This window comes from Rutilus rutilus (genome assembly GCF_951802725.1).
Source record: "Rutilus rutilus genome assembly, chromosome: 14".
In the NCBI taxonomy this organism is placed as follows: domain Eukaryota; kingdom Metazoa; phylum Chordata; class Actinopteri; order Cypriniformes; family Leuciscidae; genus Rutilus; species Rutilus rutilus.
Genome location: NC_140219.1, coordinates 3,341,199 through 3,367,500, shown reverse-complemented (window position 1 = coordinate 3,367,500; position 26,302 = coordinate 3,341,199). Strand labels below are relative to the sequence as shown.

General features: G+C 33.3%; 3 protein-coding genes across 4 annotated transcripts in view; 2 read left to right on the top strand and 1 right to left on the bottom strand.

Annotated features, from left to right (window-relative positions):
- The window catches only part of acsl1b (acyl-CoA synthetase long chain family member 1b), a 27,191-nt gene extending 11,546 nt beyond the window's left edge, over nucleotides 1-15,645 (top strand). For both annotated transcript variants that reach the window (XM_084430556.1, XM_084430557.1), the window contains exons 5-21: nucleotides 523-624; nucleotides 1,923-2,022; nucleotides 2,135-2,310; nucleotides 4,900-4,932; nucleotides 5,025-5,076; nucleotides 5,288-5,361; nucleotides 6,515-6,592; nucleotides 6,678-6,812; nucleotides 8,367-8,501; nucleotides 9,601-9,696; nucleotides 9,774-9,846; nucleotides 10,372-10,460; nucleotides 10,984-11,100; nucleotides 13,073-13,216; nucleotides 13,306-13,407; nucleotides 13,548-13,619; nucleotides 14,505-15,645. In XM_084430556.1, the coding sequence (XP_084286682.1) occupies nucleotides 523-624; nucleotides 1,923-2,022; nucleotides 2,135-2,310; nucleotides 4,900-4,932; nucleotides 5,025-5,076; nucleotides 5,288-5,361; nucleotides 6,515-6,592; nucleotides 6,678-6,812; nucleotides 8,367-8,501; nucleotides 9,601-9,696; nucleotides 9,774-9,846; nucleotides 10,372-10,460; nucleotides 10,984-11,100; nucleotides 13,073-13,216; nucleotides 13,306-13,407; nucleotides 13,548-13,619; nucleotides 14,505-14,645 (1,719 nt within the window). In that variant the 3' untranslated portion in view covers nucleotides 14,646-15,645. The remainder of the gene's footprint in view (nucleotides 1-522; nucleotides 625-1,922; nucleotides 2,023-2,134; nucleotides 2,311-4,899; nucleotides 4,933-5,024; nucleotides 5,077-5,287; nucleotides 5,362-6,514; nucleotides 6,593-6,677; nucleotides 6,813-8,366; nucleotides 8,502-9,600; nucleotides 9,697-9,773; nucleotides 9,847-10,371; nucleotides 10,461-10,983; nucleotides 11,101-13,072; nucleotides 13,217-13,305; nucleotides 13,408-13,547; nucleotides 13,620-14,504) is intronic.
- Nucleotides 1-26,302, bottom strand: part of arl3l2 (ADP ribosylation factor like GTPase 3, like 2) — a 298,428-nt gene that overhangs the window by 198,260 nt on the left and 73,866 nt on the right. The gene's annotated exons all lie outside the window — the stretch shown is intronic.
- The window catches only part of LOC311303851 (pre-mRNA-splicing factor RBM22-like), a 13,554-nt gene continuing 4,918 nt past the window's right edge, over nucleotides 17,667-26,302 (top strand). Inside the window, exons 1-6 of the mRNA XM_084430561.1 lie at nucleotides 17,667-17,768; nucleotides 20,274-20,327; nucleotides 22,463-22,492; nucleotides 22,563-22,695; nucleotides 24,029-24,129; nucleotides 24,207-24,379. Of these exons, the coding sequence (XP_084286687.1) occupies nucleotides 17,715-17,768; nucleotides 20,274-20,327; nucleotides 22,463-22,492; nucleotides 22,563-22,695; nucleotides 24,029-24,129; nucleotides 24,207-24,379 (545 nt within the window). The 5' untranslated portion in view covers nucleotides 17,667-17,714. The remainder of the gene's footprint in view (nucleotides 17,769-20,273; nucleotides 20,328-22,462; nucleotides 22,493-22,562; nucleotides 22,696-24,028; nucleotides 24,130-24,206; nucleotides 24,380-26,302) is intronic.

The window sequence follows — 26,302 nt, the reverse complement described above, 5'->3', positions numbered from 1 at the left end:
ACTGGTCTGACATCCAGCACGCTGTAAAACCTGTGAAGTAATTCGTCCTCTGCTTTGAAGGACCCGTGCAGAGAGACACTGTGTTCCTTCAGCGTGTGTCATGTGTAATCAGAGCGTCCCGCACACACACCGGTAGAGAAGCTGGTTTGGGATTTGAGACCAGTTTAGTGCAGGTTTTGGAGATTGTCCACACGGTTGTAAAGGTTAACTGCACATTTACATTCCTGGCTTCTCAGATGATTAGTTTCTTGTTAAACTGCACATGATACTGCATTCCTGTAGCATGACACTGGAAAAGTCAAGGTCATGGGTTCGATTCCCAGGGAATGCATAAACTGATCAAATGCATAAATGTATTGATGTACCAGGGTTATTATCTTAAGGAAATTGAATTGAATTTAAACATATTTATGGTACTCTCTGATCTTTTTCTTTATTTTCTCCCCCCTTCTTGTGTACAGTGAACTGCATTTAACTGATCGTTTTCTTTGGTTGCGTTATTTGTCATGTGGTCTTCCTCAGGTGATTGAGCGAGCGGAGAATTTGGGATCGGCATTTCTACACAAAGGACACTCGAAAAACGGAGACCCGTACATCGGCATCTTCTCCCAGAACAGACCAGAGGTCAGAGCTCAGAGATATGGGCTTTATTACCCAAATTATTAGTAGAATCAACCAAAACTCAAAATATTATGTTATCTGAACAAAATTGGTGAATCTAAGTTGATTTGACAAAAGATCAAAAGTTGAGTTTTAGTGTTTAGATTTTGACCAGATTTAAATCAATGATGTAAATTATAAATTATAAATATGATGTAAATCTTAAATTATAAAAACTTATTCAAAGGTCAAGTGTGTAATTCTTTTTTAATAGAATACTTCAAGTACTTTTTCTATCAAGTAACATCAGTTTTTGAGTCTTTGTCTGACCAATGACAGAAGGAAGTTAAAAAAACCCTGTTTATTATTTATTGAATTATTTAAACTTAATGTATTTAAAAAAAAAATCCTATGTAATACACACACACACACACACACACACACATATATATAATTATTAATTATTTAGTAATATTATTCATAAAATAATTATTAATTAAAAAATTATAGTTAAAAAAACCTGTTTATTGTTTATTGAATTATTTAAACTTATTGTATTTTTTTTAAATCCTATGTAATACACACACACACACACACACACATACACACACACATATATATATATATATATATAATTATTAATTATTTATTAATATTATTCATAAAATAATTATTAATTAAAAGAAATTATAGTTAAAAAAACCTGTTTATTGAATTATTTAAACTTATTGTATTTTTAAAAAAATCCTATGTAATACACACACACACACACACACACATACACACACACATATATATATATATATATAATTATTTATTATTTATTAATATTATTCATAAAATAATTATTAATTAAAAAAAATTATCGTTAAAAAAACCTGTTTATTGAATTATTTAAACTTATTTTTGTTTTTATGTATTTTTTTTTCCGTATTTTTTTTCAATCCTATATAATATATAATACACACACATTAATATTAATATTATTCATAAAATAATTATTAATTCTATTATTTTTATAAAAATAAAAATGAATATTAATTAATTATTCTGTTTGATGGTGCTAATGGTGCAAAAATTACACACTTTACCTTTTAAAGGATAAAAATTCATCTCAAGTTGAAATTTAAATTGAAATGACAATATTAAAAACTCCTGCCTTGAGTTTCTGTTTAATTTTGTATTCTGCATGTGTGACCAGCAGATCTGCACTGAAAACATCTCAGTGTGTGTTTTCTTTCCTCCAACACTCTTCATATGGATTGTGCCTGTTAGAGATTGTGAATATTTTGTGAATCTAATGTCATAAATCTTTCCCCCAGTGGACGATTTCAGAGCTGGCCTGTTACACATACTCTCTGATATCAGTCCCTCTGTACGACACCTTGGGCACAGACGCCATAAGCTACGTCCTCGACAAAAGTACGCCGATTTCTCATGCGGTTTGATCTTGAAATGGTCTATTTATCAGTCATTGATTTAGTATGCATGCAGATATGCGTCATGCATGTGCATCTGTGTGTGTGCTTTGCAGCCCGTATCTCTACAGTGGTGTGTGACGTACCCGAGAAGGCCAGGCTGCTGTTGGACTGTGTTTCCGGCAAACAGCACTCGCTCAAAACCCTGATCCTCATCCAAGACTTCGAGGCTGATCTGGTGAGCCGAGGACAGCAGTGCGGCATCGACATCATCAGTCTGAGAGACGCCGAGGTGAATAAACCACAGATCTGTGCTTGACCCCACTGAGCGAGATCGATGTGTGTATGTGTGTGTGTGTGTGTATGCGTCTGGTGGTGTTTGTTTGTCCTGATCGTTTCCTCTCAGAATGCAGTGACATTTAAACAGCTATTTATAGAAACAACAACTTATTTGGTGTGTTTCGATCTACCTATTTTTATGCAAATTTTGGGATATTGCATAAAAAGGCCAATATACACATAAATTGTGCATTAAAAAATCGTGTGTGCTCAGTTTAGGCACATGATTATTTTTTATCTGATAAGAAGACATGCATAAACTACGATGGAAGCACATTTTACCGATGCGCAACAACACACTCAGCAGAGGCTGTGATTGGATAACTGGACTAACCAGCGGACCAATCGCATCGCAGCATCTCAGATGTTGGTTTCTGAAACGCCCGAGCCCAAGTCTGTCATCAGAATGATTGGGTTTAATTCCCTCCAGAAGCGTCTCACATGATTGAGTTCTCAAACAGCAGCATCCGAACGCTGGAGAACATGACAGCGTTTACTGAGACGCAACTCATTAATGATGGAGGAAAGAAGAGAAGAGCCACAGTTTCTTCCCCGATTCACAAGCTTGCAATTCGATTCCGATTCCGATTCAATATTGATTATTTTGGATATCAGGTACAATACATGGCAAATTTTCTCAAGGAAAACAAATCTCTTCACTAATGCTGTAAACTATGGGAGTCAGTTGTAGCCTACTATAATATTGAAGGTAAAAATGAACTGATTTGTATACAAACACTTAAATTACACTTTTATTTATTTTTATAATAATAAAGTTATATAAACATTTAAATGGTGGCTGTCATAAAAACTTGCCAGATTTATTCAAACATGCATTAACTATATTGAAGAACATTAAAAATTATAATGAGTATGTACCAGCGCCAAATCGGTATTTATGTTTTTGAATTTCATAACAAAATGGACGTAATTTGAAATCTGAGACTTTGTTTCATATCAATAGTAACAGGGCACAAAGATTATTGCTATTTATTGGATGGGATGCGCTACAATGTTACATTCATTCATCAGCTGAAAACAGGAGGACTAATCAATTCTTGGGATTTAAGAATCGATATCGGTTCGTAAAAATGAGAATCGATTAAAATCGAGAAATCTATATTTTTTTACCCAGCCTTATTTCCCACCAATTTTCCAGGAAGTGACGATTTTGTTCTCTTGAACACATGGGATGGAAACGCTGCTTTATTCGCTGATGTTTCATGCCATATTCCAAAAGTTAAATTCGTAACTTTGGATGAAAGCATGGCTAATGATGGATGTGGATGATTGATTATCATATGCATGATTGATTATCATATGCATGATTATCTTATTCTTGTGCCATAACATTTGCATGGCACTTCAGAGGAATATTATAGGAACAAATATCCATGCCAGTCCAAAATCACATGCTAATACCACATTTAGTTTTGTTTTTTGTTAGTGTTTCAGGAATATTTTAATGAATGCTTTAATTAAGTAATTAGCCATGATCACATGGCAGAACATTTCACACCGGTCTGATATTTGTTCGTGTGTCTGACACTGCAGTTTTAAGCAAGTTTTATTCTTTCTTTCAATAGTAGTTGCTTGTACTTTCTGGAAAGTTTTCCTTAAACCAGAGATTCACTGTTTTTATTTGTCCGCTGATTTAAAATATTTACTTGAGATTTTAAGTTAGTATTTCAATAATTTGACTTACAGACTTAAAAACAGACTTGCTTGTTCATGGTTCTCTGATACTGGTTAATAGTCCAAAAAATAGTATGTGTATGTATATATATATATATAATAATTTTTTATTATATATATTTTAATATATTAATTTATTATATATATATATATATATATATATATATAATTATAAATATTTTTTATTATAGATATTTTAATATATTAATTTATTATATATATATATATATAATTATAAATATTTTTTATTATATATATTTTAATATATTAAGTTAATATATATATATATAATTATAAATATTTTTTATTATATATATTTTAATATATTAATTTATTATATATATATATATATATATAAAAAAAAAATATATATATATATATATATATATATATATATATATATATATATATAACAAATTAATATATTAAAAAAATATATATATATATATATAATAAATTAATATATTAAAAATACACACACACACACACACACACACATATTTAGTTAGTGTTTTATTTGGATTGTTTTTAGTTTATTATTTATATATTTATTTATTTTAATTGTATTTATTTATTTTAATTGTCTTATTTAATTATTTGCTTTTTATATCATCTTACACCCCTGTAGTTTGGGAAAGCCTGATTCACACTGTGAGTTGTGATGTGCTACTTGAGTTGTGTATCTCCCCGAGCGAGATGAGTTTGCTGTGTTTGACTTCTGTCAGTCTGTGTTTCCTCAGTGTTCACCGCAAACACAAACCTCACTCACGTCTGCAGCTTCTTCCTCTTTCGCTGAACTTCCTCCGTCTCCTTCATTTATTTAAATGAGTTTCTCTTCCACTTACAGAATATCGGCCAGACCCATCGCCAGCGTCCTGCGGTCAGTGCCATAGTTTCTTTTTCAGTTTTTTAAATGTTCCCATATAATTCTCTATATTTACTGAATCCTCTCTGTATATGCTGTGTTCACAGCCGCCTCAGCCTGATGATTTGGCCATTATATGTTTTACAAGTGGAACCACAGGTATGATGACGTTTGCATCATGCGTTTGTTACTTGATTCTGATTGGCCAGTTGTGGGATTTCATTTTTCATTTGCTTAATTTTTTATAATGAAGCTAAACTTAATGATTAATTGTTGATTCCACACTGTTTTTTCTCACATAACTAAAGCACATGTGATTTGAATGCCACGATGAACACAACATCACAGGTTTGGTCTGTGTTTCTCATAGGAAACCCTAAAGGGGCGATGCTCACCCACAAGAACATCGTGTCTAACACTGCGGCCTTCCTGCGGGTCACACAGGTACTGTCTCATATAATCACACTATATAAGAGTGTATAACACATTATATAACCCTATATCACACTAGATAAGAGGAAGAGTGGATTTTAGGTGCTGGGAATATTGTTATCACCTTTTGGCTACAAACTTTGACCCAAAAAGTTATCAGGAAGTTTCTAAACTAAAACCATAAAAAACATTTTTGTTGCATGAAATAAATGAAAAAACTGAAATAAGATCATATATATATAAAAAAAAAGATATAAAAAAAACACACAAAAACTATTTGCCTTGCCAGTATTTCTATTTTCATCGTTTAAGTTGATGTACTGAAATAAGTAAAAATAAAATTGAATAAAAAATATGTAAATAGAAAAATTCAAACTTATAAAAATGGCAAAAACACACAACAAAATGACTAAAACTTAAACTAAAATTAAAAATGAAACCGGAAAATATGCAGCTATAAACTATAATAGTATCTCAACTAAGTTGTAAGCATGTTATTTTCATGACAGTTAAGCACATTTTATCCCCACTTCTCATAGAAAAATAATGTAATGTTATTTACATTATATATTATTTGTTGAATTTTTTTTATTTGTAATTTTATATTGTAATAATTTATTTTATAGTCAACTCTTTCCCCACCTGCGTTTTTGAAAAAAGTATATATATATAGTATATAGTATGTGTGTATATATGTATATATATATATATATATATATATATAAAATAATAGCCCTCAAAATATTTTGTTGCATGAATATCTGAACATGCAATATATCAAAACTAGCTTAATTCTAGCTTTCTTTTTTAATCAACACTTGAATGTGGATACGTTTCTTATTTTACATAACTTTCATTGATTTTTATGCTGTTTAATATTGATGCTCGTGTTATTTTACATATGCATCTGCTTACATATGCTATCGCTCCTTTCTGCTTCTTCTTCACCTGTGTTTTGATCTGTAGATTCTCTACTCTTTCAGAAGATGTGTAATAGCGCCCCCTACCGTATAACAGTGAAAGTTCTGTCAAATTCCCTCAATGGCGGGAAAAGAGTTAAATGTAATCATTTATTTGCAAGCACCGTCCTCCAGAGTGACTGGACCTGTGATAATATGTTACCGTTTCAGAATATTTAGGATAAAACATCACTTTTGTCTTCTAGTTTGCTTGTCCCATCAGCCCTCAGGATGTGCACATCTCCTACCTGCCGCTGGCACACATGTTCGAGAGAGTCGTACAGGCAAGTTCAGGGCGCTTTTCTTTATTCGAGCTTTGTTTTCAATAAATGCATTATCTCTGATCTGGAATAATCCTCTGTTCCCCAGGGTGTGATTCTGGTGCACGGCGCTCGCATCGGATACTTCCAGGGTGACATCCGCTCTCTGATGGACGACCTCACGACCCTGAAGCCCACCGTATTCCCCGTGGTTCCTCGTCTGCTGAACCGCATGTTTGACAGGGTGAGAACACAGATCAGAGACTGGCTTAAACTCGCTACTGGAAACAGGATTGTAATTTTGCATATTTATGCTGATTTTCATATTTTCTTGCCAAAAGCATGACCCATGTGCCTAAAGCAGAGGGAAAACTGCTGCTTTTTCCAAATACATTTAAAATGCATAAACATAATTAAAATGTATTTTACAGACTTAAAGCAATATCGAATGACATATCGAATATCTCATTATTCAACCAGTTATTGCATTTTTCTTCAATATCGTGCAGCCATAATTAAAATAATTACAAAAATAATGATTAATTATTATTATTATTATTATTATTATTTAATATTAATATTAATAAGTATTTGATCATAATAATCTATATTTTAAAATAATGATAATATTTTATAATAATATTTTTTATATTTTATAGTTATTTTAATTATAATTATAATTAAAATAACCTTAAAATATATAAATATTATTAAAAATATTATTATTATTATTTTAAAATAGATTATTATGATCAAATACTTATTTTATTTTACAATACAATAGTATTATTACAATAGTAATATATTTCTTTATTGATTTGTTTAATTGTTTAATTAAAATAATAATACTACTAAAATAAAAATATTATTGTGAATAATAAAAAGAATAATGTATTATAACTATAATTATTTTATATTATAATTAAAATAAAATATATAATTATTACTATAAAATATTTATTATTATTTTATTTATAATGATGAATTTTTATTTTACAATAGTAATATTCCTTGATTTAATTTATAATAAAAATAATCATTTATTATTATTACGCATTTTTATTTTACAGTGCAATAATATTATTACAATTGTAATATATTTCTTTATTGATGTTTAATTTCTTATCATTAAAATAAGTAAATACAAATATTATTTTGAATAATTATAATTAAATACTAAATGTATTATTTTACAGTACAGTAGTATTATTATATATTATATATAATATAATATATATATTATTATATATTATTATTATTATTATATATAATAGTATAAGTAAATATTATTTTGACTAATAGAAATAATAATGTATTATAACTATAATTATTTTATATTATAATTCAAATAATAATAAAATGTATAATTATTACTATAAAATATTTATTATTATTATTATTAATAATATGATTTTTATAATTTTTTATTGTACAATAGTATTACAATAGTAATATATTTCTTTATTGATTTAATTTATAATAATAATAGTGATTTATTATTATGATTACGCATTTTTATTTTACAGTGCAATAATATTATTACAATAGTAATATATTTCTTTATTGATGTGTTTAATTTCTTATAATTAAAATAAGTAAATACAAATATTATTTTGAATAATAATAATTAAATACTAAATGTATTATTTTACAGTACAATAGTAATATTTCCTGATTGATTTGTTTACTTTTTGTAATTAAAATAACAATAAAATAGTCATTTTGTCCTGATGTGGTAACCCTTCCCGGTCATGATCCGTGTGTGAGATGACGCAGTGAAGCCTCTCTCGTCTCTCAGATCTACGGGCAGGCCAACAGTTCCCTGAAGAGACGCGTGCTGGAGTTCGCTTTCAGGAGGAAACAGTCCGAGATGTTGAGCGGGATCATGAGGAGAGACAGCATCTGGGACAAGATCATCTTCAAGAAAGTCCAGGTATTATTGACCTGCTTTCTGCGTCTTCTGTGCTGAAATGTGGTGTTTTTTATTGCAGTAACAATAACAATAGGGGAATACAGAGTCATACAAAACACTTGAATCTATAAAAAATTAAGATCGTAATTCTGCATATGTGACCCTGGACCACAAAACCAGTCACATAGGTCAATTTTTCGAAATTGAGATTTATACATAACGTTAAAGCTGAATAAATAAGCTTTCCATTGATGTGTGGTTTGTTATGATAGGACAATATTTGGTCGAGATACGACTATTGTAAATCTGGAATCTGAGGGTGAAAAAAAATCGAAACATTGAGAAAATCTCCTTTAAAGTTGTTCATTTATGTTGGCGATTGTGCCGCATTCACTCACACAAATACATGTTTTATATATTTACGGTAGGAAATTTACAAAATATCTTCATGGAACATGATCTTTACTTAATATCCTAATGATTTTTGGCATAAAAGAAAAATCGATAATTTTGACCCGTACAATGTATTGTTGGCTATTGCCACAGATATACCCGTGCGACTCGAGACTGGTGACGTGATCCAGGGTCACATTTTGTATAAATCAATCATACATCTAATACATCAAGTATCCTTTTCAACATCTGAGATGTCTTAACAGCTTTACGATTGTTCTGTATTGAAGTCAGAGAGTCAGAAAAAACCTTTTAGTCAGTGGAAAATAGTCTAACATTTGGTTCATCCATTTTGCTTTATGTATATGATATTTCCCAGATAGCATGAAGTGAAGTGTTGTGTAGATTGAGTGTGTTGATATGTGTGTGTGCTGCCCCCTGTAGGCCAGTGTTGTGTACATGAGTGTGTTGATATGTGTGTGTGCTGCCCCCTGTAGGCCAGTGTTGTGTACATGAGTGTGTTGATGTGTGTGTGTGTGTGTGTGTGTGTGTGCTGCCCCCTGTAGGCCAGTGTTGTGTACATGAGTGTGTTGATGTGTGTGTGCTGCCCCCTGTAGGCCAGTGTTGTGTACATGAGTGTGTTGATGTGTGTGTGTGCTGCCCCCTGTAGGCCAGTGTTGTGTACTTGAGTGTGTTGATGAGTGTTTGTGTGTGCTGCCCCCTGTAGGCCAGTGTTGGAGGGCGCGTGCGGATGATGGTGACTGGAGCCGCACCGGTGTCAGCGCCGGTTCTCACGTTCCTGCGCGCGGCGTTGGGCTGCCAGGTGCCGTTTAACTCTTAACACACACATTTACATGCGTTTTACCACAGTGCTGTGAGGTAAATGTTGTCGTCTCGCAGTTTTATGAAGGCTACGGACAGACCGAATGCACTGCCGGCAGCACCGTTACACTACCAGGAGACTGGATTGCAGGTACACACACACACGCACACACACACACACACACACACACACACACACACACACACACACACACACACACTCACATGTTGTGTTCATGTTTTATGGGGACTTTCCATAGACTTAATTGTTTTTATACTGTCCAAACTGTATATTCTCTCCCCTTACACTAACCCTAGCCATCACACACAACTTACTGCATTTGTAAATTTTTACACACGCACACACACACACGCACACACACACACACACACATACAAACACACACACTCACAGTCTCACACACACACACACACACACACACACACACACACACACACACAATCTCACACACACACAACTTACTGCATTTGTAAATTTTTACACACGCACACACACAGACACATACAAACACACACACTCACAGTCTCACACACACACAATCTCACACACACACAACCATACCCACACTCTTACACACACACACATTGATGCATGTGAACTCACACACACACTCTCTCTGCCTGTGTATGTTGACTGTTTTCTGGTGTTTTGCAGGTCATGTTGGCGCTCCTCTGCCCTGTAATGACATCAAGCTGGTGGACGTGGCAGAGATGAACTATTATGCTGCTAATGGCGAGGGAGAGGTGTGTGTGTGTGCGCGTGTTAATATACTATGATAGATCTTGTTCCTATTTTGAATTAGATTGTAGTTTTATACTTTCTGATTTCACTTAAATTTTTGTTAAAGGTATAATAATTTTGCTGTTTTTTTGTTATCTTTATTAGGTTTTTTATTTCTCATTTTTTGAGTGCGAGTTTGTGTGTGTATGTGTGAGTGTGTGTTTGCATGTGTTCTTTCACACATTTGACAGGTTGTTTTGTTGTTTTCTGGCAGGTGTGTGTGTGTGTGTGTGTGTGTGTGTGTGTGTGTGTGTGTGTATGTGTGTGTGTGTGTTTGCATGTGTTCTTTCTCACATTTGACAGGTTGTTTTCTGGCAGGTGTGTATGTGAGTGTGTGTGTGTGTGTGTGTGTGTGTTTGCATGTTCTTTCTCACATTTGACAGGTTGTTTTGTTGTTTTCTGGCAGGTGTGTATTTGAGTGTGTGTGTGTGTGTGTGTGTGTGTTCTTTCTCACATTTGACAGGGTGTTTTGTTGTTTTCCGGCAGGTGTGTGTGAGGGGTCCTAATGTTTTTAAGGGATATCTGAAAGACCCTGAGAAGACAAAGGAAGCTCTCGATGAAGGAGGTTGGGTTCACACAGGAGACATCGGCCGGTGGCTTCCCGTAAGACTGTGTTTACAAGCACATTTTACTCTAATTAAGAATTTACATCCACTATTTTGGTGCACAATAATAATAATAAAGCATGATGCAGCTGATTAAATGACTTACATGTAGAATATACACTACCAGGCACATGTTTGGGGTCAGTGAGATTTTTCTAATGTTTTTGGAAGAGTCTCTAAAGCCTGGAACACACCAAGCCGTCGGTCGGCCGTCGGGCAGTTTTTGTGCGTCGGCCGTCTCGGTTTTCTCAGTGTGTTCCGCACCGCCGGCTGAAATTGGTCCTCGTCGGCTTTTTTCCGGCCGATTCGACATGTAAATAAACATAAAAAAAAGAAAAAAAAAATGAGGGCCTTAGTGAACGAGTCAGTGCACGAGAATAAGAGCAAAACAGCGAGTAAAGAAGTCAAACCGGTACAGATAGACGCTGTTATGATGTTACGTCATCTTACCTGAGTGTTCCTTGGCCAATATTTCAATATTAACATGAGCAGAGTGGAATAAAGAAAGTGTTTAGCGGGATTGATATTCAAAACGGTAAGCATGCACTGCTTTGTGTATCTGCAGCGTCGGTTTCCCTCTTTGAATGACGAATATAGATTCATATATGTGACCCTGGATCACGTCACCAGTCTCGAGTCGCACGGGTATATCTGTGGCAATAGCCAACAATACATTGTACGGGTCAAAATTATCGATTTTTCTTTTATGCCAAAAATCATTAGGATATTAAGTAAAGATCAAGTTCCATGAAGATATTTTGTACATTTCCTACCGTAAATATATAAAATATTTATTTTTGTGAGTGAATGCAGCACCATCGCCAACATAAATGAACAACTTTAAAGGAGATTTTTTTCAATGTTTAGATTTTTCTGCACCCTCATTTGCATTTATTTGATCAAAAATAGTCAAATATTACTTTGATATGCCATGTTTATACTGTATGAAGACAGAAAGTGCACAATAAATCTGCACACACACAGTCCAGCAACCAGGCATCTGTAGGCTCGCGCTCTCGATCGGCCCAAAGTCCGGCATCCGACCAGCGCGGAAGATCTCTACGTGTTACCGTCTTTTCTCGAGGCAAAGTATTTTCTTATTAAATGCAATACATTTTCTCATGTATTCTCTCGTTATTTCATCTGACTCCATAAATGAAAAGGTTTTAATGATATCTGTGCATCATTAAATGTGAGCGAATGTTTGACTATTCCTTTTAACTCTTTAATGAAAATAATGTCAAAGACGGTTAGAATAATCAAATGCAACAATTTACTATGTCAGGTAAATGTATCATGCCAATTTCATAATCAATTCAAAGATAATCGATACAAAACATCAAATACGTCTCTGGAATAAAGAGAAGAGATGCGAACCCAACATTAAAATACATGATGCTGAATTCCTTGAGGTCCTTCAACATCATGGGCTCATCTGAGTAACAGAAGGGCCCCGATCTTCTCGTTGCCTTTCCCTATATAGACAGAAACATCTTTCACATGGAAACATCTGCTAACAATGGGAATTTACATTCAGAGGTTACACCTTTTGGGGGTGGGAGACCATTTGTCTAGAGACCACTTTCCTTTGTGTGCCAGCTATCTCTAAAACTCCTTATTACCTTTTGTTTGACCTATTTGGAAATGAGAACTTTGTACCAGTCGCACTGAGACATTTCAAATGATACCAAAAATGTACAATACTCGATGATAATAATCATTCACATTAAAACTATGTATTTTCTTGGATGAATTCAGGTGATCTGAGTATGAGAGAGAGAGAGGGGGTGAGGGATGAGGGAATGAAATGTAGATTAGGATGACTCGGAGGTGAGACTTTTGTCTCAAATGGTGAGTTCAAATGGTAATTTCCAGCAAGATCCTGTCTTCTCAGGGTCTGGTCGCTCCTTACCTCCCAGACTGTCCGGAATTTTCTAATTTCTCAAGTCTTACGCATCTTTTTATTGCAGAATGGCACTCTAAAGCTCGTGGACCGTAAGAAGCACATTTTTAAGCTGGCTCAGGGAGAATACATCGCTCCAGAGAAGATAGAGAATATTTACATCAGGTGTGAAGCTGTGTCACAGGCCTTCGTACACGGAGACAGTCTGCAGGTGAGACAGTACCGCTTGGATGGAGGCGTAACAATAACATTGATATAAAGCTGTTTATTATTATTTACCTATTTGATCTTTCTCTCCAGGCCTGTCTGGTTGCCATCATTGTTCCCGATCCGGACTATCTGCCCGGCTGGGCCAAGAAGAGAGGCATCGAGGGCTCATATGAAGAACTGTGCAGAAATAAGGTAGTAAATCTCGCACATGTGACCATTTGCATTTTGTTCGCTTTTCAGGAAGTTTGTATGCATTGGTATATTTGGGTATTGAATTAAATTGATCTAATTTCTCCATAAACCGTTAATGAATAAATGTGTGATGTTTTCAGGAGGTAAAGAAAGCTATTCTGGAGGACATTGTCAAATTGGGTAAAGAAAGTGGCCTGATGTCTTTTGAACAGGTGAGTTTCGTCTTTATAATGAAATGTATAAAGTTATGATCTGAAAGAGTCTCTTCTGCTCACCAAGGCTGCATTTATCTGATCAAAAATACAGTCAAACAGTGAAATATTATTACAATTCTAACTCATTTATCTCTGTGATCAAAGCTGAATTTTCAGCATCATTACTCCAGTCTTCAGTGTCACATGATCCTTCAGAAATACATATTTTTGTGCATTGCACTGGTTTATTTTTTAATAAAAATGGGGTAACAAAGTAGTAGCGTGGTAAAAACATGGTAACATTCAAAACTTTAATGTGCATTTTCTCATTAATGAGAAGTTATTGATCAGTTACAATATGGTTTTAGTTGAAAAATATTAAGTTATGACTGTTTTATAAGCTTACAGCGCACACGGTCATTACAATTAATGCATTCTTGTTGAATTAAAAGTATTCATTTCAATTAGAAATGTTTTTTAAAAGATCATAATACATTTTAAATGGTAATGTTTCATAGTTTCCACAAACATATAAATCTGTACAACTGTTTTTTAACATTGATAATAATCAGACATTTTTATTGAGCAGCAAATCATCATATTAGAATGATTTCTGAAGGATCATGTGACACTGAAAATGACAGCTTTGATCACAGAAAATAAATGACATTTTACTATATATATATTCACATAGATTTACATATTTAAATTGATTTTACACATTTTAAATTGTAAAAATATTTTACAATATTAATGTTTTTACTATATTTTTCATAAAAGAATGCAGCCTCTGTGAGCAGAAGAGACTTTTAAAAAATCGTAATTATTTCACACTTTTGACCGCAACTGTATATATTAATGATTTATTAAATGATGAACGTTTTCCATCGTCTTCACATTCAGGTGAAGGACATTGCTCTACACACTGAGATGTTCTCCATCCAAAACGGCCTCCTGACGCCCACCCTTAAAGCCAAACGTGCCGATCTCAGGGAACACTTCAGGACACAGATCGACCAGCTTTACTCCAACATTAAAATGTAAACCGAGGAAGAGCCTCAGATGAGCTGGTCTGGGTTTCAGCGATCAGAGACTTAATGAGCCTGTTGTTTAATAAGATTAAATACCCTAGATCCGTCCTGTAACTCGAAGGCTTCGACTCTTCGGCAAACATCCCATATTTTCACACCACCTGACTATTTTAAGAGAAAAGAAAGAGGATGAACCTAAGCAAACACCTAATTCTGTTATTGTAGACAAAAATATTCCTCTTTAATTTGAGTGCAATTTTCTTCTGATGATATAATGTGTAGAAAAGCCAAACATGATGTCAATGCTTAACACAGCTAAACTTCATTTTTTAAAAGTTTGTGGCCTCAAAGTTTTAAATTCAGCTTCTGTAACAATCTCACATTGTGTATATGTGTGTTTGAGAAATATTTGTACAGTCTCAGGGAAAAAAAATGTGCCTTATTAATGGATTTCAGCTGCATTTGAGTGTTATTGATGAGAGGGGCTAACGCACACATGCTAACAAACAAAGCTAATAGTACTGTAAGTTACCTCAGAATCGACATGGAATCGGTGGAAACTGGGAAATATTTCAAGATTTTGTCTTCCAGTAGTTTTATTGGTCTGAAGTCTTTTTCAGGACATGAAGTAACTTAAAATAAAAAAAGGGAAGATTTTAGAAAAAAATACTGTAATCGGGCCTTTATTCAAGAAACACGGGCAAAGCAAATGTGTTCAGTTTTAAATATGTGTTCAGTCATATTTATGTAGAACTTTTATAATGCTATGTATTGTTCCAAAGTATAGTGCCTTGTACAAATGGTTCATAATGTGTTTTTATGAATGATTTACTCAAATTAGTTTTGCTTGTGTTTCATGAATAAGGCCTGCTCACGCCAAGGACGATTAATATAATGATAGCTATGAAGATATAGTTATAAAAATCAGAATAAAAGAATAGCAGAGTCCACATCTATTACGATAATGACAGAAATAATATCATTGGAATCACTTTCCGAGCGATTTTTTACAGCCTGATGAACGATAAAAACGACAACCAATCAGAATCCATCCTGCTTTAACGCGGGAAACATTTAAAGCGGCAGTGCGCTTAGAATAAACAGACATTATGCTAATATAGTTATGATTGAAGTTATCGTTATAGTCATCGTTCTTGGCCTGAACGTGCCTTAAGTTTAAACACAGCCAAGTATCAATCAGCGGTGATTAATATGAATATCTATCTATCTATATAAGCCATATGCTGTGTATATGATGACTTTATTTTTAAGACGGCTTGCATTCTCAGCACAAACCGCATCCAGTTTTGTTCGATAAGTGCTTATTTATTTGAAGGCTTTAATGGCAGATGATATTATGTTGTTTTCAGGTGTATTAACATTATATAATATTATAAGCGTGACAATCTCATATTGTTAGGAGCTTTCTACATTTCATTGGTTGCTTCTTCATGTTCATTGTAATTGTGTTACACAGGTTGTTTTTGTTTGTTTTAATCACACTTCTATGGCCTGTAGATGAGCCAAATAAACTGTGTGTGTGTGTGTGAGTGTGTGTGTGTGTGTGTGTGTGTTAAAATGACTGATAAACAAAGATACTTGTAATCAAAAATATTATCTTGATATTAATGTAAATTTCCCATGCAAGAGGTGTACATGAATGAAATTAAATATGATTTATGGTTACTGAACAATTGGTTAAAGAGTTTTTTTTTTTTTTTTTTTTACACTTTGCTAAAATGAAATTGGTTATTTTTATATTATTTAATGTAACTAAAACTTTATTTACAATTTGCCATTTTTTGTTTGAACTACAATCAAAACTAATTTAGTAAATATATAGAATATTATTCTATATGGATTGCTTTAGAAAGACTCAGTTAAACAGTGGTGCTCTGTAAAAATTATATGATTAATAAGTTACTATAAATGTTTTTACATTGTTTTAACTCATCAAAATAAGTTAAGCAATTTTTAGTTATACAAGATTCTACTCATTTTCTACTCATCATTAAAAGTTAGTTTAATGTAATTTAAGTTAAAAAATTACAAACATCCAAGTTGATTGTACATAAAATAAAACAATTTGTCAATTTAAAATATTGTTAAATGATATTTTGCAAAATAAAAGTCATAAGATGTACGTTTATTATGTTCCTTTTAAATGGAAATGTTTCATGTGCTTATTTTTATTGATTTATTTATTGGTTTTAATTTAAGTTATTATTGATTAAGAATGTTATTATTATTCTATATATAGTTATATAAATAGAAAAGGCATGCAGTGTATTTCACAGGACCATCCAAGCAAGCAGTAACAAATACGCAGCTTGTATTAAATGCATTTATTAATTCATTTATTTACTAATAGTCGGCTATATTAATATTGGATTTAAATACAAAATACTATACATTTTATAGAATTATATACGTCAAATATTTTCATGTCCAAGGCCTGGTACACACACCTTGCTTTTTTTTATTTTTTTATTGAATATTATTGGAATAAATTAGTTACAATACAATTACAATCCAATAAAAATCTTGAACAAAGTAATATAACATGGAAGACAAATAGCTACATTATGCTATATATATATATATACAATGATACGAAATTAAATATAAAGATGCAATAAATCAAACTACGCTACATTCAAAAGTTCGTCATACAATTTCACATTTTTTACACTTTTTATTGTTATTTGTTTTGGTGACATAATTAAGTAATGACATCAAAAAAATATTAAATTTGGGTATTGTTAAGGAAAAACTTTTTTGAATAAAATGTTTTGCCAATAAAATAATTACATTTACTATAGGCTATATATATTTATATACATATATTTAGTCATTATATATTTCCTATATTTTCTCACTACAATGAGAGAAATAACAGATTATATCACACAATGTTAAGGCAATATCCAATTCGGTTTTGGCAGCTAGGAATTTTGACAGATCAGACCAAAATTATTTAACAGAAAAAAAAGATGATCAACTGACTCACGCACCTGCCTTGGTAAATAGAATATGTGACGTCGTTGCGTCATTTCCACGTCGTGCGTGCGCGCGGCCGAACATGGCGACGTCCCTCGGCTCAAACACCTACAACAGACAGAACTGGGAAGATTCGGTATGTTTTAATTTAATGAATTTATCGAAAATGTGACGCACTGAAGACTACTTCAAAAATGTGTCTGTTTCTTCGTTTACTAAAAGAAAGAAACATTTTCATGACAGTTGTAGAATAGCGAGTACTACGCGCGTGCGTGGTGGTCAGATACTCATTAGAATATAAAATAAAGTTAATGAAGTTTACGTAGATATATATATAAATGTTTTTTTGTTTTTTTTTAAATGTCCAATATTTGTTTCAACAAATGTCTTTACATAAATGTCAAATATTAGTTATGGATTTTTGACTATCAGGATTTATTGTGCAGTCCACAAACTAATCATTTTAGAAGAGACAAATGAAAAACTGCAAAAGCAAACAAGCTTAAACGTTGACAAAGGGATTGTTAAGGGTAAAACCTATAAAATATCATGAATAAGGTCATTCTATCTGATGCAACAAACTGCTTATTTGATTATTGATCATAAAACTAACTTTTATTTAATATCTTTGTGTATTTTGTCGTTAGGTTGTATAATATTGTCTTCATGAAAGCTTTTTTCTCATATACCAAATATTAGCAAACAATCATTAATCCAAATAGTCACTTGTCACATGTTATGGCATCAGAATTAATGCTGCAATCATAACTGAGAATTGTGATTTGTCTGAATGTCGTGCACACAGACTGTGATGAGAAAAGTATATGAGTTGAATTGTCTGTCTGATCGTGATTGATGAAGTATCATCTGTGCTGCTGTGATTGCTGAAACTATCTTTAGCTCGTCTAATGAGGTGAAAGACATGCTAGAACTTGTTGATGGAGCAGTTTATACAGAATCTGTGAAGATAGCATAGAGATTGACCCTCGTATGATCACAGATGCAGTATTGCTGGAAATAGGGCGACGTGTGGCGATTAAGCATGTCTGAAATTATGAAAAATGTAGTGATATAGCCCAACTCTGAAGCAAAACAGGTTTTGTGTGCATGTTGAATACACATGCGTTGCACATTTTAATCATTATAAAAATTTAAAAAAAAAAGTTTTCTAACACACTTTTCAATTTTGTGATTATTATAATAAATAAAAAAAATCATGAATATCATCACTTTTTCTTGAGGTTTTACCCAAAAGAAGCATTAACTAACCTTGTCATTAACATTATTAGCTGCTGTTCGGTCAGTTTTGACCATTATCGAATTTTTTACTTCATCGGAATGGTACGAAATTTGGTTAAGGTTTTGGCACTTGCTATGTGAACACGGATATTATTCGAAAAGGTTGAATGGTCCTGAAAAAAATTGTCACACTTGTGTTGTTCGCATTTAAAAATTTCATTTCATCTAGTGGAAGCGTTTGGTATTGCAGCCAAACAATATATCTTACTGAAAGTTCATTTTTTGAGATATAAACTCTTAAATTTTGGAGCACAAGTTGTTTAGATTTATGGCTTTGATTTTCTTGCAGTTTTAGAGAAAAACGTGTTTTTGAAAATATACATTTAATATAAAAAATTTTTATAACAATAAACGTAAAATTCGGTAACTTTTTTTAAGTTCACTTCTTAAAACTTTTTCACTCCAGCAATAATCTGCCAAGTGACGTCTATGAAAAGAGATCAAACTGAAGTCTGTGTTCTAAAGAATTTAAGATGTTTAAGGTGGAAACTGAATGCTCAAAAAATGAATAAATGGATTATAAATACAACATAAATACATTTTAGTACTATAAAATCCCTTAAAAATACAAAATATTAAATAAAAAACATTATTGTACTAAAATATAGTACATTCATTGAAATAAAAAAATACACTTTTTTTTATCAAAACGCTTCAAGGATTCAGTCTCTCTAAACCCCGCCTCTCTGAGAGCTGCTTTACTCTGATTGGTCGGATGGCCCAGTCTGCTGTGATTGGTCAGAAACCAAACGCTCATTATCATATTTGAATCTCAGCAAGTTCGATTCAACCATCAAAATATGAGGACAATATTTTAAATATGCGGAAAGATCAAAACACTAAACTTATTAACACTAAACTACAGCTACAGGTTTTAATTTACTATGCATAAAAATAAACATTTGCATAGAAAAACAAACACTCACAAGAAAAGCATACAATGAAGACATATTCAGGTTTGAATATTTTGTAGGTTCTGTCTTGTTTTTGCATGTATTCATAATGTCTTTGTATGGCAGCTTGGACAAAAATGATATCATGTTTCATTGCATTATCACAAACACAACTATGCAATATGCTGACAAAATCTTTGACAATTTTTTAATAATATTTGAATAAAGATGCCAATTTTCCTTTTGGCCACTACTGCACATCAACAATATAAATGATCCTCTGGATTAGATCTAGCTATATTGTATTTATTATTTTGTCTAACATATATATATATATATATATTTCAGTGCCATAGTGTCTCGGGCACACAGCAAATATTAATCATATTTTTTAAGCATTTTTTATTTATTTTAAAATGTCATTTGTCAAGCGACTTTTCTCCCTCCAGGACTTCCCTATTCTCTGTCAAACATGTCTCGGGGAAAATCCATACATTCGCATGGTAAGTGATCCAGTTTTTTTTAAAGGGTTCATTGGATGCAAAATTCACTTTTATATGGTGTTTCCATATAAATGTGTCTTTGCAGTGTGTGGACAAAACCACCATACAATGAAGAAAATCCATTCACTCCTTTTTTTTATCCTCAAACACTCTCAATAATCAAGCCGTTTGGATTTTCTGAGAAATATGATGACATAATGCTCATGCTCCGCCCACGACCGCTGACAGACTGTCCTGTATTAGCATATTTCCTGTATTAGCATATTTCCTGTATTAGCATATTTCCCGTATTAGCATATTTCCTGTATTAGCATATTTCCCGTATTAACATATTTCCTGTATTAGCATATTTCCCGTATTAGCATATTTCCTGTATTAGCATATTTCCCTTATTAACATATTTCCTGTATTAGCATATTTCCCGTATTAGCATATTTCCTGTATTAGCATATTTCCCGTATTAACATATTTCCTGTATTAGCATATTTCCCGTATTAGCATATTTCCTGTATTAGCATATTTCCCTTATTAACATATTTCCTGTATTAGCATATTTCCGCCCTCAGCCATTTGTATAGGGATGTCCCGCGTGACGTCACGCCATTTGGAGCAGCCATCTTGACGGAATAGAAAATGCTAAACCGCTGGTGATAATACAGCCAGAGACGGGCTCTGATACAGCTCGTCGCGAAATATTCATCTATTCTTCTATCATGCCCGAGCGATGCTGTGATACCGATAGCCTGCTAAGCTTGTGTATGCTTTTAATGAAGCTCCGGTGTAGCGTGATGGGAAGTGGATAAGGTAACTTAGCTGTAAATGTCACCGAACCATAGACGCACCGAACTCAATGTCAGGACATTTTTCCACATTTAATGCCTGTAAAAAGAACTTGTGGTGCTTCATATGGATCTATGATTCCTAATTCCTTTATCTTCCTCTTGTATATTTCTTTTTGTGATGACATGACGTGAACAGTTAGCTGACGGCCGCTGTGCTAATAATAGATAGTGGTCAGTGTTCGTCTAAACCAGTGACCGCGACGCTGAAGTGTGTGAGAACAAATGAATAACATCAGTGTGAACCACGAACATTTGTTTATGTGGATTAAATATTTAAATTTTAATCATTCTGTGTCATTTTTCAATGTCAATCTTTTCATTATTTACATGTTTATGCCCAAAATGCTATATTATTGAAAGTAGTTGACTGTCATTCTCCTCTATGCTGTGTACATTATGGATTAAATAGCCTAGCCTATTTAACATCGTTACAGGCACGATCGCGAGCATTCATTCATTCATTCAACTATTTTAAAAGACTGGAATAAACACCAGCACACACAAGCAATCTTTTTATAGTCAATTTAATTAAAAAATGTAAACCCAACAGGTATGAAATGTCAGAAAGAGAAAAAAAAAACAGTTAATGGGAAGACAAGCATAGGACTGCTGCAGCTTACTGGATATTTAGCCTATTTATTATTCAGATTGCACAGTTGTAAAGAAAATATATTTATAGGAACATTTCAGCAGGTTAAAGATAATTAATACAATGACCATTATATACTATTATATTATTTTAATCAATTCGCAGCCATAAAACATGTGATAATCCGCATTCTCATGTATGTAGGTCCGCTGAAGTATTCCGTCAAAATGGCTGACACGCGGCTAGGGGTCACGTGACTGGGAGATCCCTATACAATGGATATGAGCAGTTGTTCATTATCATTTAAAGAGACATGCACCTCATTATCATTTAAAGAGACATGCACCTCATTATCATTTAAAGAGACATGCACCTCATTATCATTTAAAGAGACATGCACCACATGCACCTCTTTATTATTTAAAGAGACATGCACCGAAACGGGTCGCTGTGAACAGAGCTGTTTTTGAGGAGGTAAAAAGGGTGTTGTTTTACACAACCATTGAGGAATTTTAACCAAAGTATGTTACAAACTTTACATGAACACCCTAAAGAATCATACCAACTTGTGGAAAATGGGCATCCGATGACCCCTTTAAGTAACCTGCAAAAATCTCTGTATCACTATTAGGTGCGCTGAAACATAATTTAAATTTGAAGCTTTCATTCAATATTCATGAATTACACAATTTTTGTTTTTGCAGACTAAGGAAAAGTATGGCAAAGAATGCAAGGTGAGCTCAGCATGTAGCGTTGGGATAAAGGGATAAAGCAGAGCGAAGCGGCTAAAGAGTGTTTTTTCAGATATGTGCTCGTCCCTTCACCGTCTTCCGCTGGTGTCCCGGCGTACGCATGCGCTTCAAGAAGACGGAGGTGTGTCAGACCTGCAGTAAGATGAAGAACGTGTGCCAGACCTGTCTGCTGGACCTGGAGTACGGTGAGACTAAACACCTGAACCACAACCAGAATTATTTTTTGTAATGAATTACATTTTTTGTAATTTCATTATGTGCTTTTGTCATTTTCGGGGGGGGGGGGGGGGTTATATTACCTTTTAGGTTTAATTAATTAATTAATTAATTAATTTTTATTTGCCTGCCTTGCTGCTGGTTTGCGTCTGTAAGCTCTGTGAGTCAGTCAGACCTGTTTTAACAAATGTAAAATAATTATGATTAGGCAATAAATTATAAACACAAGATGTGTGCTGTAACAGTTGGTCATTGAGATTTGCCTTAAAGAGTTGCCAGAGTTTCCCAAAATGGGGTTTGTGAAGGAAACTGCAAGGGTTTTGGGAAGTTATGAAAAGCTAATAATATAATAATACAATATAATTAATAATATTACAATAAATAAATTATTTTAAAATAAAAGCAGTCAGAATAAAAAAGTATTAATATTTTGAATTAGGTTTTTTTTATATATATATATATATATATATATAATTATATATATATATATATATATATATATATATATTTATTTATTTTTTTATATATATTTTTTGTAATTAATTAAATATTTTGGAATTTCGTTGTGCTTTTGTCATTTCATTCGTTTTTTTTAATATGACCTTTTATGTTTAATTATTTTATTTGTATATGTATGTGTGTGTGTATATGTGTATACAGTATGTGTGTGTGTGTGTGTGTGTGTGTGTGTGTGTGTGTGTGTGTGTACAGTATGTGTGTGTGTATACAGTATAAATGTGTGTATACAGTATATAGGTTGTCATGAGACTGTGTGTGTATATATATATATATATATATATATACTGTGTATGTGTGTACACACATACACATACATGCGCACACACGTTTTTTTAAACTTACACTGGTACAACAACATTTTGTTTCGTATGGTTTAATTTCTGCTAAAAAAATTATTCTTTTGTTTTGGACTGGCTGACAGAGTTGACTGGTACACTACATTTAGAAAGAATTAGGTGTGCTTTAAAAGACAAGATTTTGTTATTTGAAAACAATGTGTTCCCCTTTTATTTCTTTTCTGCAAGCTAGTGATTAATTTTTACTATGCCTTCATTACCTGCCTTTACCACTGGATAGCACTTTTGGGTGGGGTTGGAGGTGTGTGTGTGTGTGTGTGTGTGTGTTGTTTTTTTTCATGCATTTTTGTTAGGTTGTCAGTTTTATTTGTTTGCAAAAAAAAGTGTAGTTACAAATGATCTTCTGCTGAAATACCAAATAAAAAACATTTCAACACAGCAATAATGGCCTTAAATAATGTTTTTGTCTCCTGTTAAATGTGTACAGGTCTTCCAATCCAGGTCAGAGACACGAGCTTGTCCATCAGAGACGACATGCCGAGATCTGACGTCAACAGGGAATATTACACTCAGAACATGGAGAGAGAGGTGACGTCTCGTGACAAACTACATCTCAGAAACACAACGCCAGGGAGCAAAGCGTAGCATGAACTCTTGTGTTTCAGATCCAGAACTCTGATGGCACCAGACCGCTGGGGATTCTGGGTAAATCACAGAACCCCAGTGACATGCTGCTAAAGCTGGCGAGAACCACACCGTATTACAAACGCAACAGACCCCATATCTGCTCCTTCTGGGTGAAGGGAGAGTGCAAGAGAGGAGAGGAGTGTCCGTACAGGTCAGTTCAAAATCATTATACTAACACTTTAGACATATTCGGACGGGACTAGTGTAACATGGAAGAAAGAAGAAAGAAAGTGCTGTCAGAAAGAAGATCGACAGCACTTGTTAGAGGCACGAACTTCTTTTAGCGTTCGGTAAGTGTCTATTACCAACACAACCCAATCTGAAGTTCATTAATACACCGTTCGACCGGACATAACCGTTTTATATATATAAATATAGGTTATATGTGTTTGCGCACGTGATATCAGGAAGCAGCGTAATACACACATGACGACAGGAGTGACGGCAATGCGCAAATCGAGTTACTCTCCCACTTCTGCTAGTTTACTGAGATCTCTTATCCCGTGCGAATTGGCCATTAATATTACAGACGTCCTGTGGTAAAATTACATTACTCCATCTACCCTTGTAAAGTTAATCCCGTCCGAATAGGGCTTAGTTTAGTTTATTTAACAGGGACCGGAGTTAGCTAGATCGCTAGTTTGCATCTGTAGTCTCTGGGCTGGATGTTGCATTTACAGTTAGGCTACATTTCATTATTTAGCAGACGCTTTTATCAAAAGCAACTTACAAATGAGGAGAACAATAGAAGCAGTTAAACTAACAATAGGACAACAATATGTAAATGCTTTGACCCTTCCAAGTTTAGTCTAATGCAGTGTAAAAAAAAAAAAAAAGATATAGAAGAGAAGAGAGTAATTTTTATAACTTCGTTACAATTAATGTTCCTTTCGTTTCAATTTTAAAGGTGTTTTTATCAGTGTTATTTATTATCATTTAGATACTAAAGTTATAGTTTGTTGATATTTTTTATGTTTTTATTTTTATATATTTCATTTTAATTTTAGTACTTTTTTAGTAATTTAAAATTAAATTTTTGAAAATATATATTTCATATCAAAAATTGAAAATAGTTTTTTTGTGCATTTTTCATAGCAATAAATGTAAAATTCTGTAACTTTTTTTTCCCCACTTTTCACTCCATCAATAATAATAATTTAAAAAAAGTCTTTTTTTTTTTTTTTTTTTCATTTCAGTTTTAGTTATTTTAGTGCATCAGGTTAAACTAAATGAAAATGAGAAATGTTGCCTAGGCAACTGAAATAAAATAAATGTACTTTTTTTATATTTTATTGTATTTCAGTTCAAGTTTAAAGGAACCGTATGTAAGAAATGTATTTCAATTAATCATAAAATGGCCCTGATATGTCACTAGACATTAAGAAATCATGTTCATTTCAAATACTTATATCACTGATAACAGTAGTACGGCCAGGATATTGTCATTTAAAGGGTAACTAAACCCTAAACCAACTTTTTTTAGTTAATGATCTGTAAGAATGGGGCTTTATTAGTGCTGTTCATTGATTCAATTAATTTTTTTGACATTTGTGTTTAAAGTATTTTAATTTTACTAAATATGGTGTAAAAACGTCTGAGTGCTGCCCTCTTCAGGTTGAACAGTGGCTACTGCAGTTGAATTTTCCTATTGGAAGTTGTGGTACACTCTGACGTCAGAGGGTACCAGCTAACCACGCCCTTGCCTGCAGAGAGATACGTCTCAGATGCACGCCCCCTCTCCACTGGGCTCTGCCTACTTTTCCAGCATTTTTCAAATATTGCCAGTGGGTGGAGTCAGGCTCTGACCAGGGGTTTAGTTACCCTTTAAAAAGTGAAGTTGCAGCCCTCAACTGATGTTGATGTTGTCATGCTGTGTTTTGGCCTGAAGCTCCACCCTCCACCTATCTACCAATCACGAAGTCAGTAGTGTTTCGGCATCCGGGTTGCCAGCTCTGCTCTAGTTACCACAGCTGCAGCTACAAACGTGTCGGATAAAGAATGTCTAACGTTACGAAACCTAAAAGACCTCGTTATGAATCTGAAATACGTCGTGACAACGTCCGAAATAAAACAA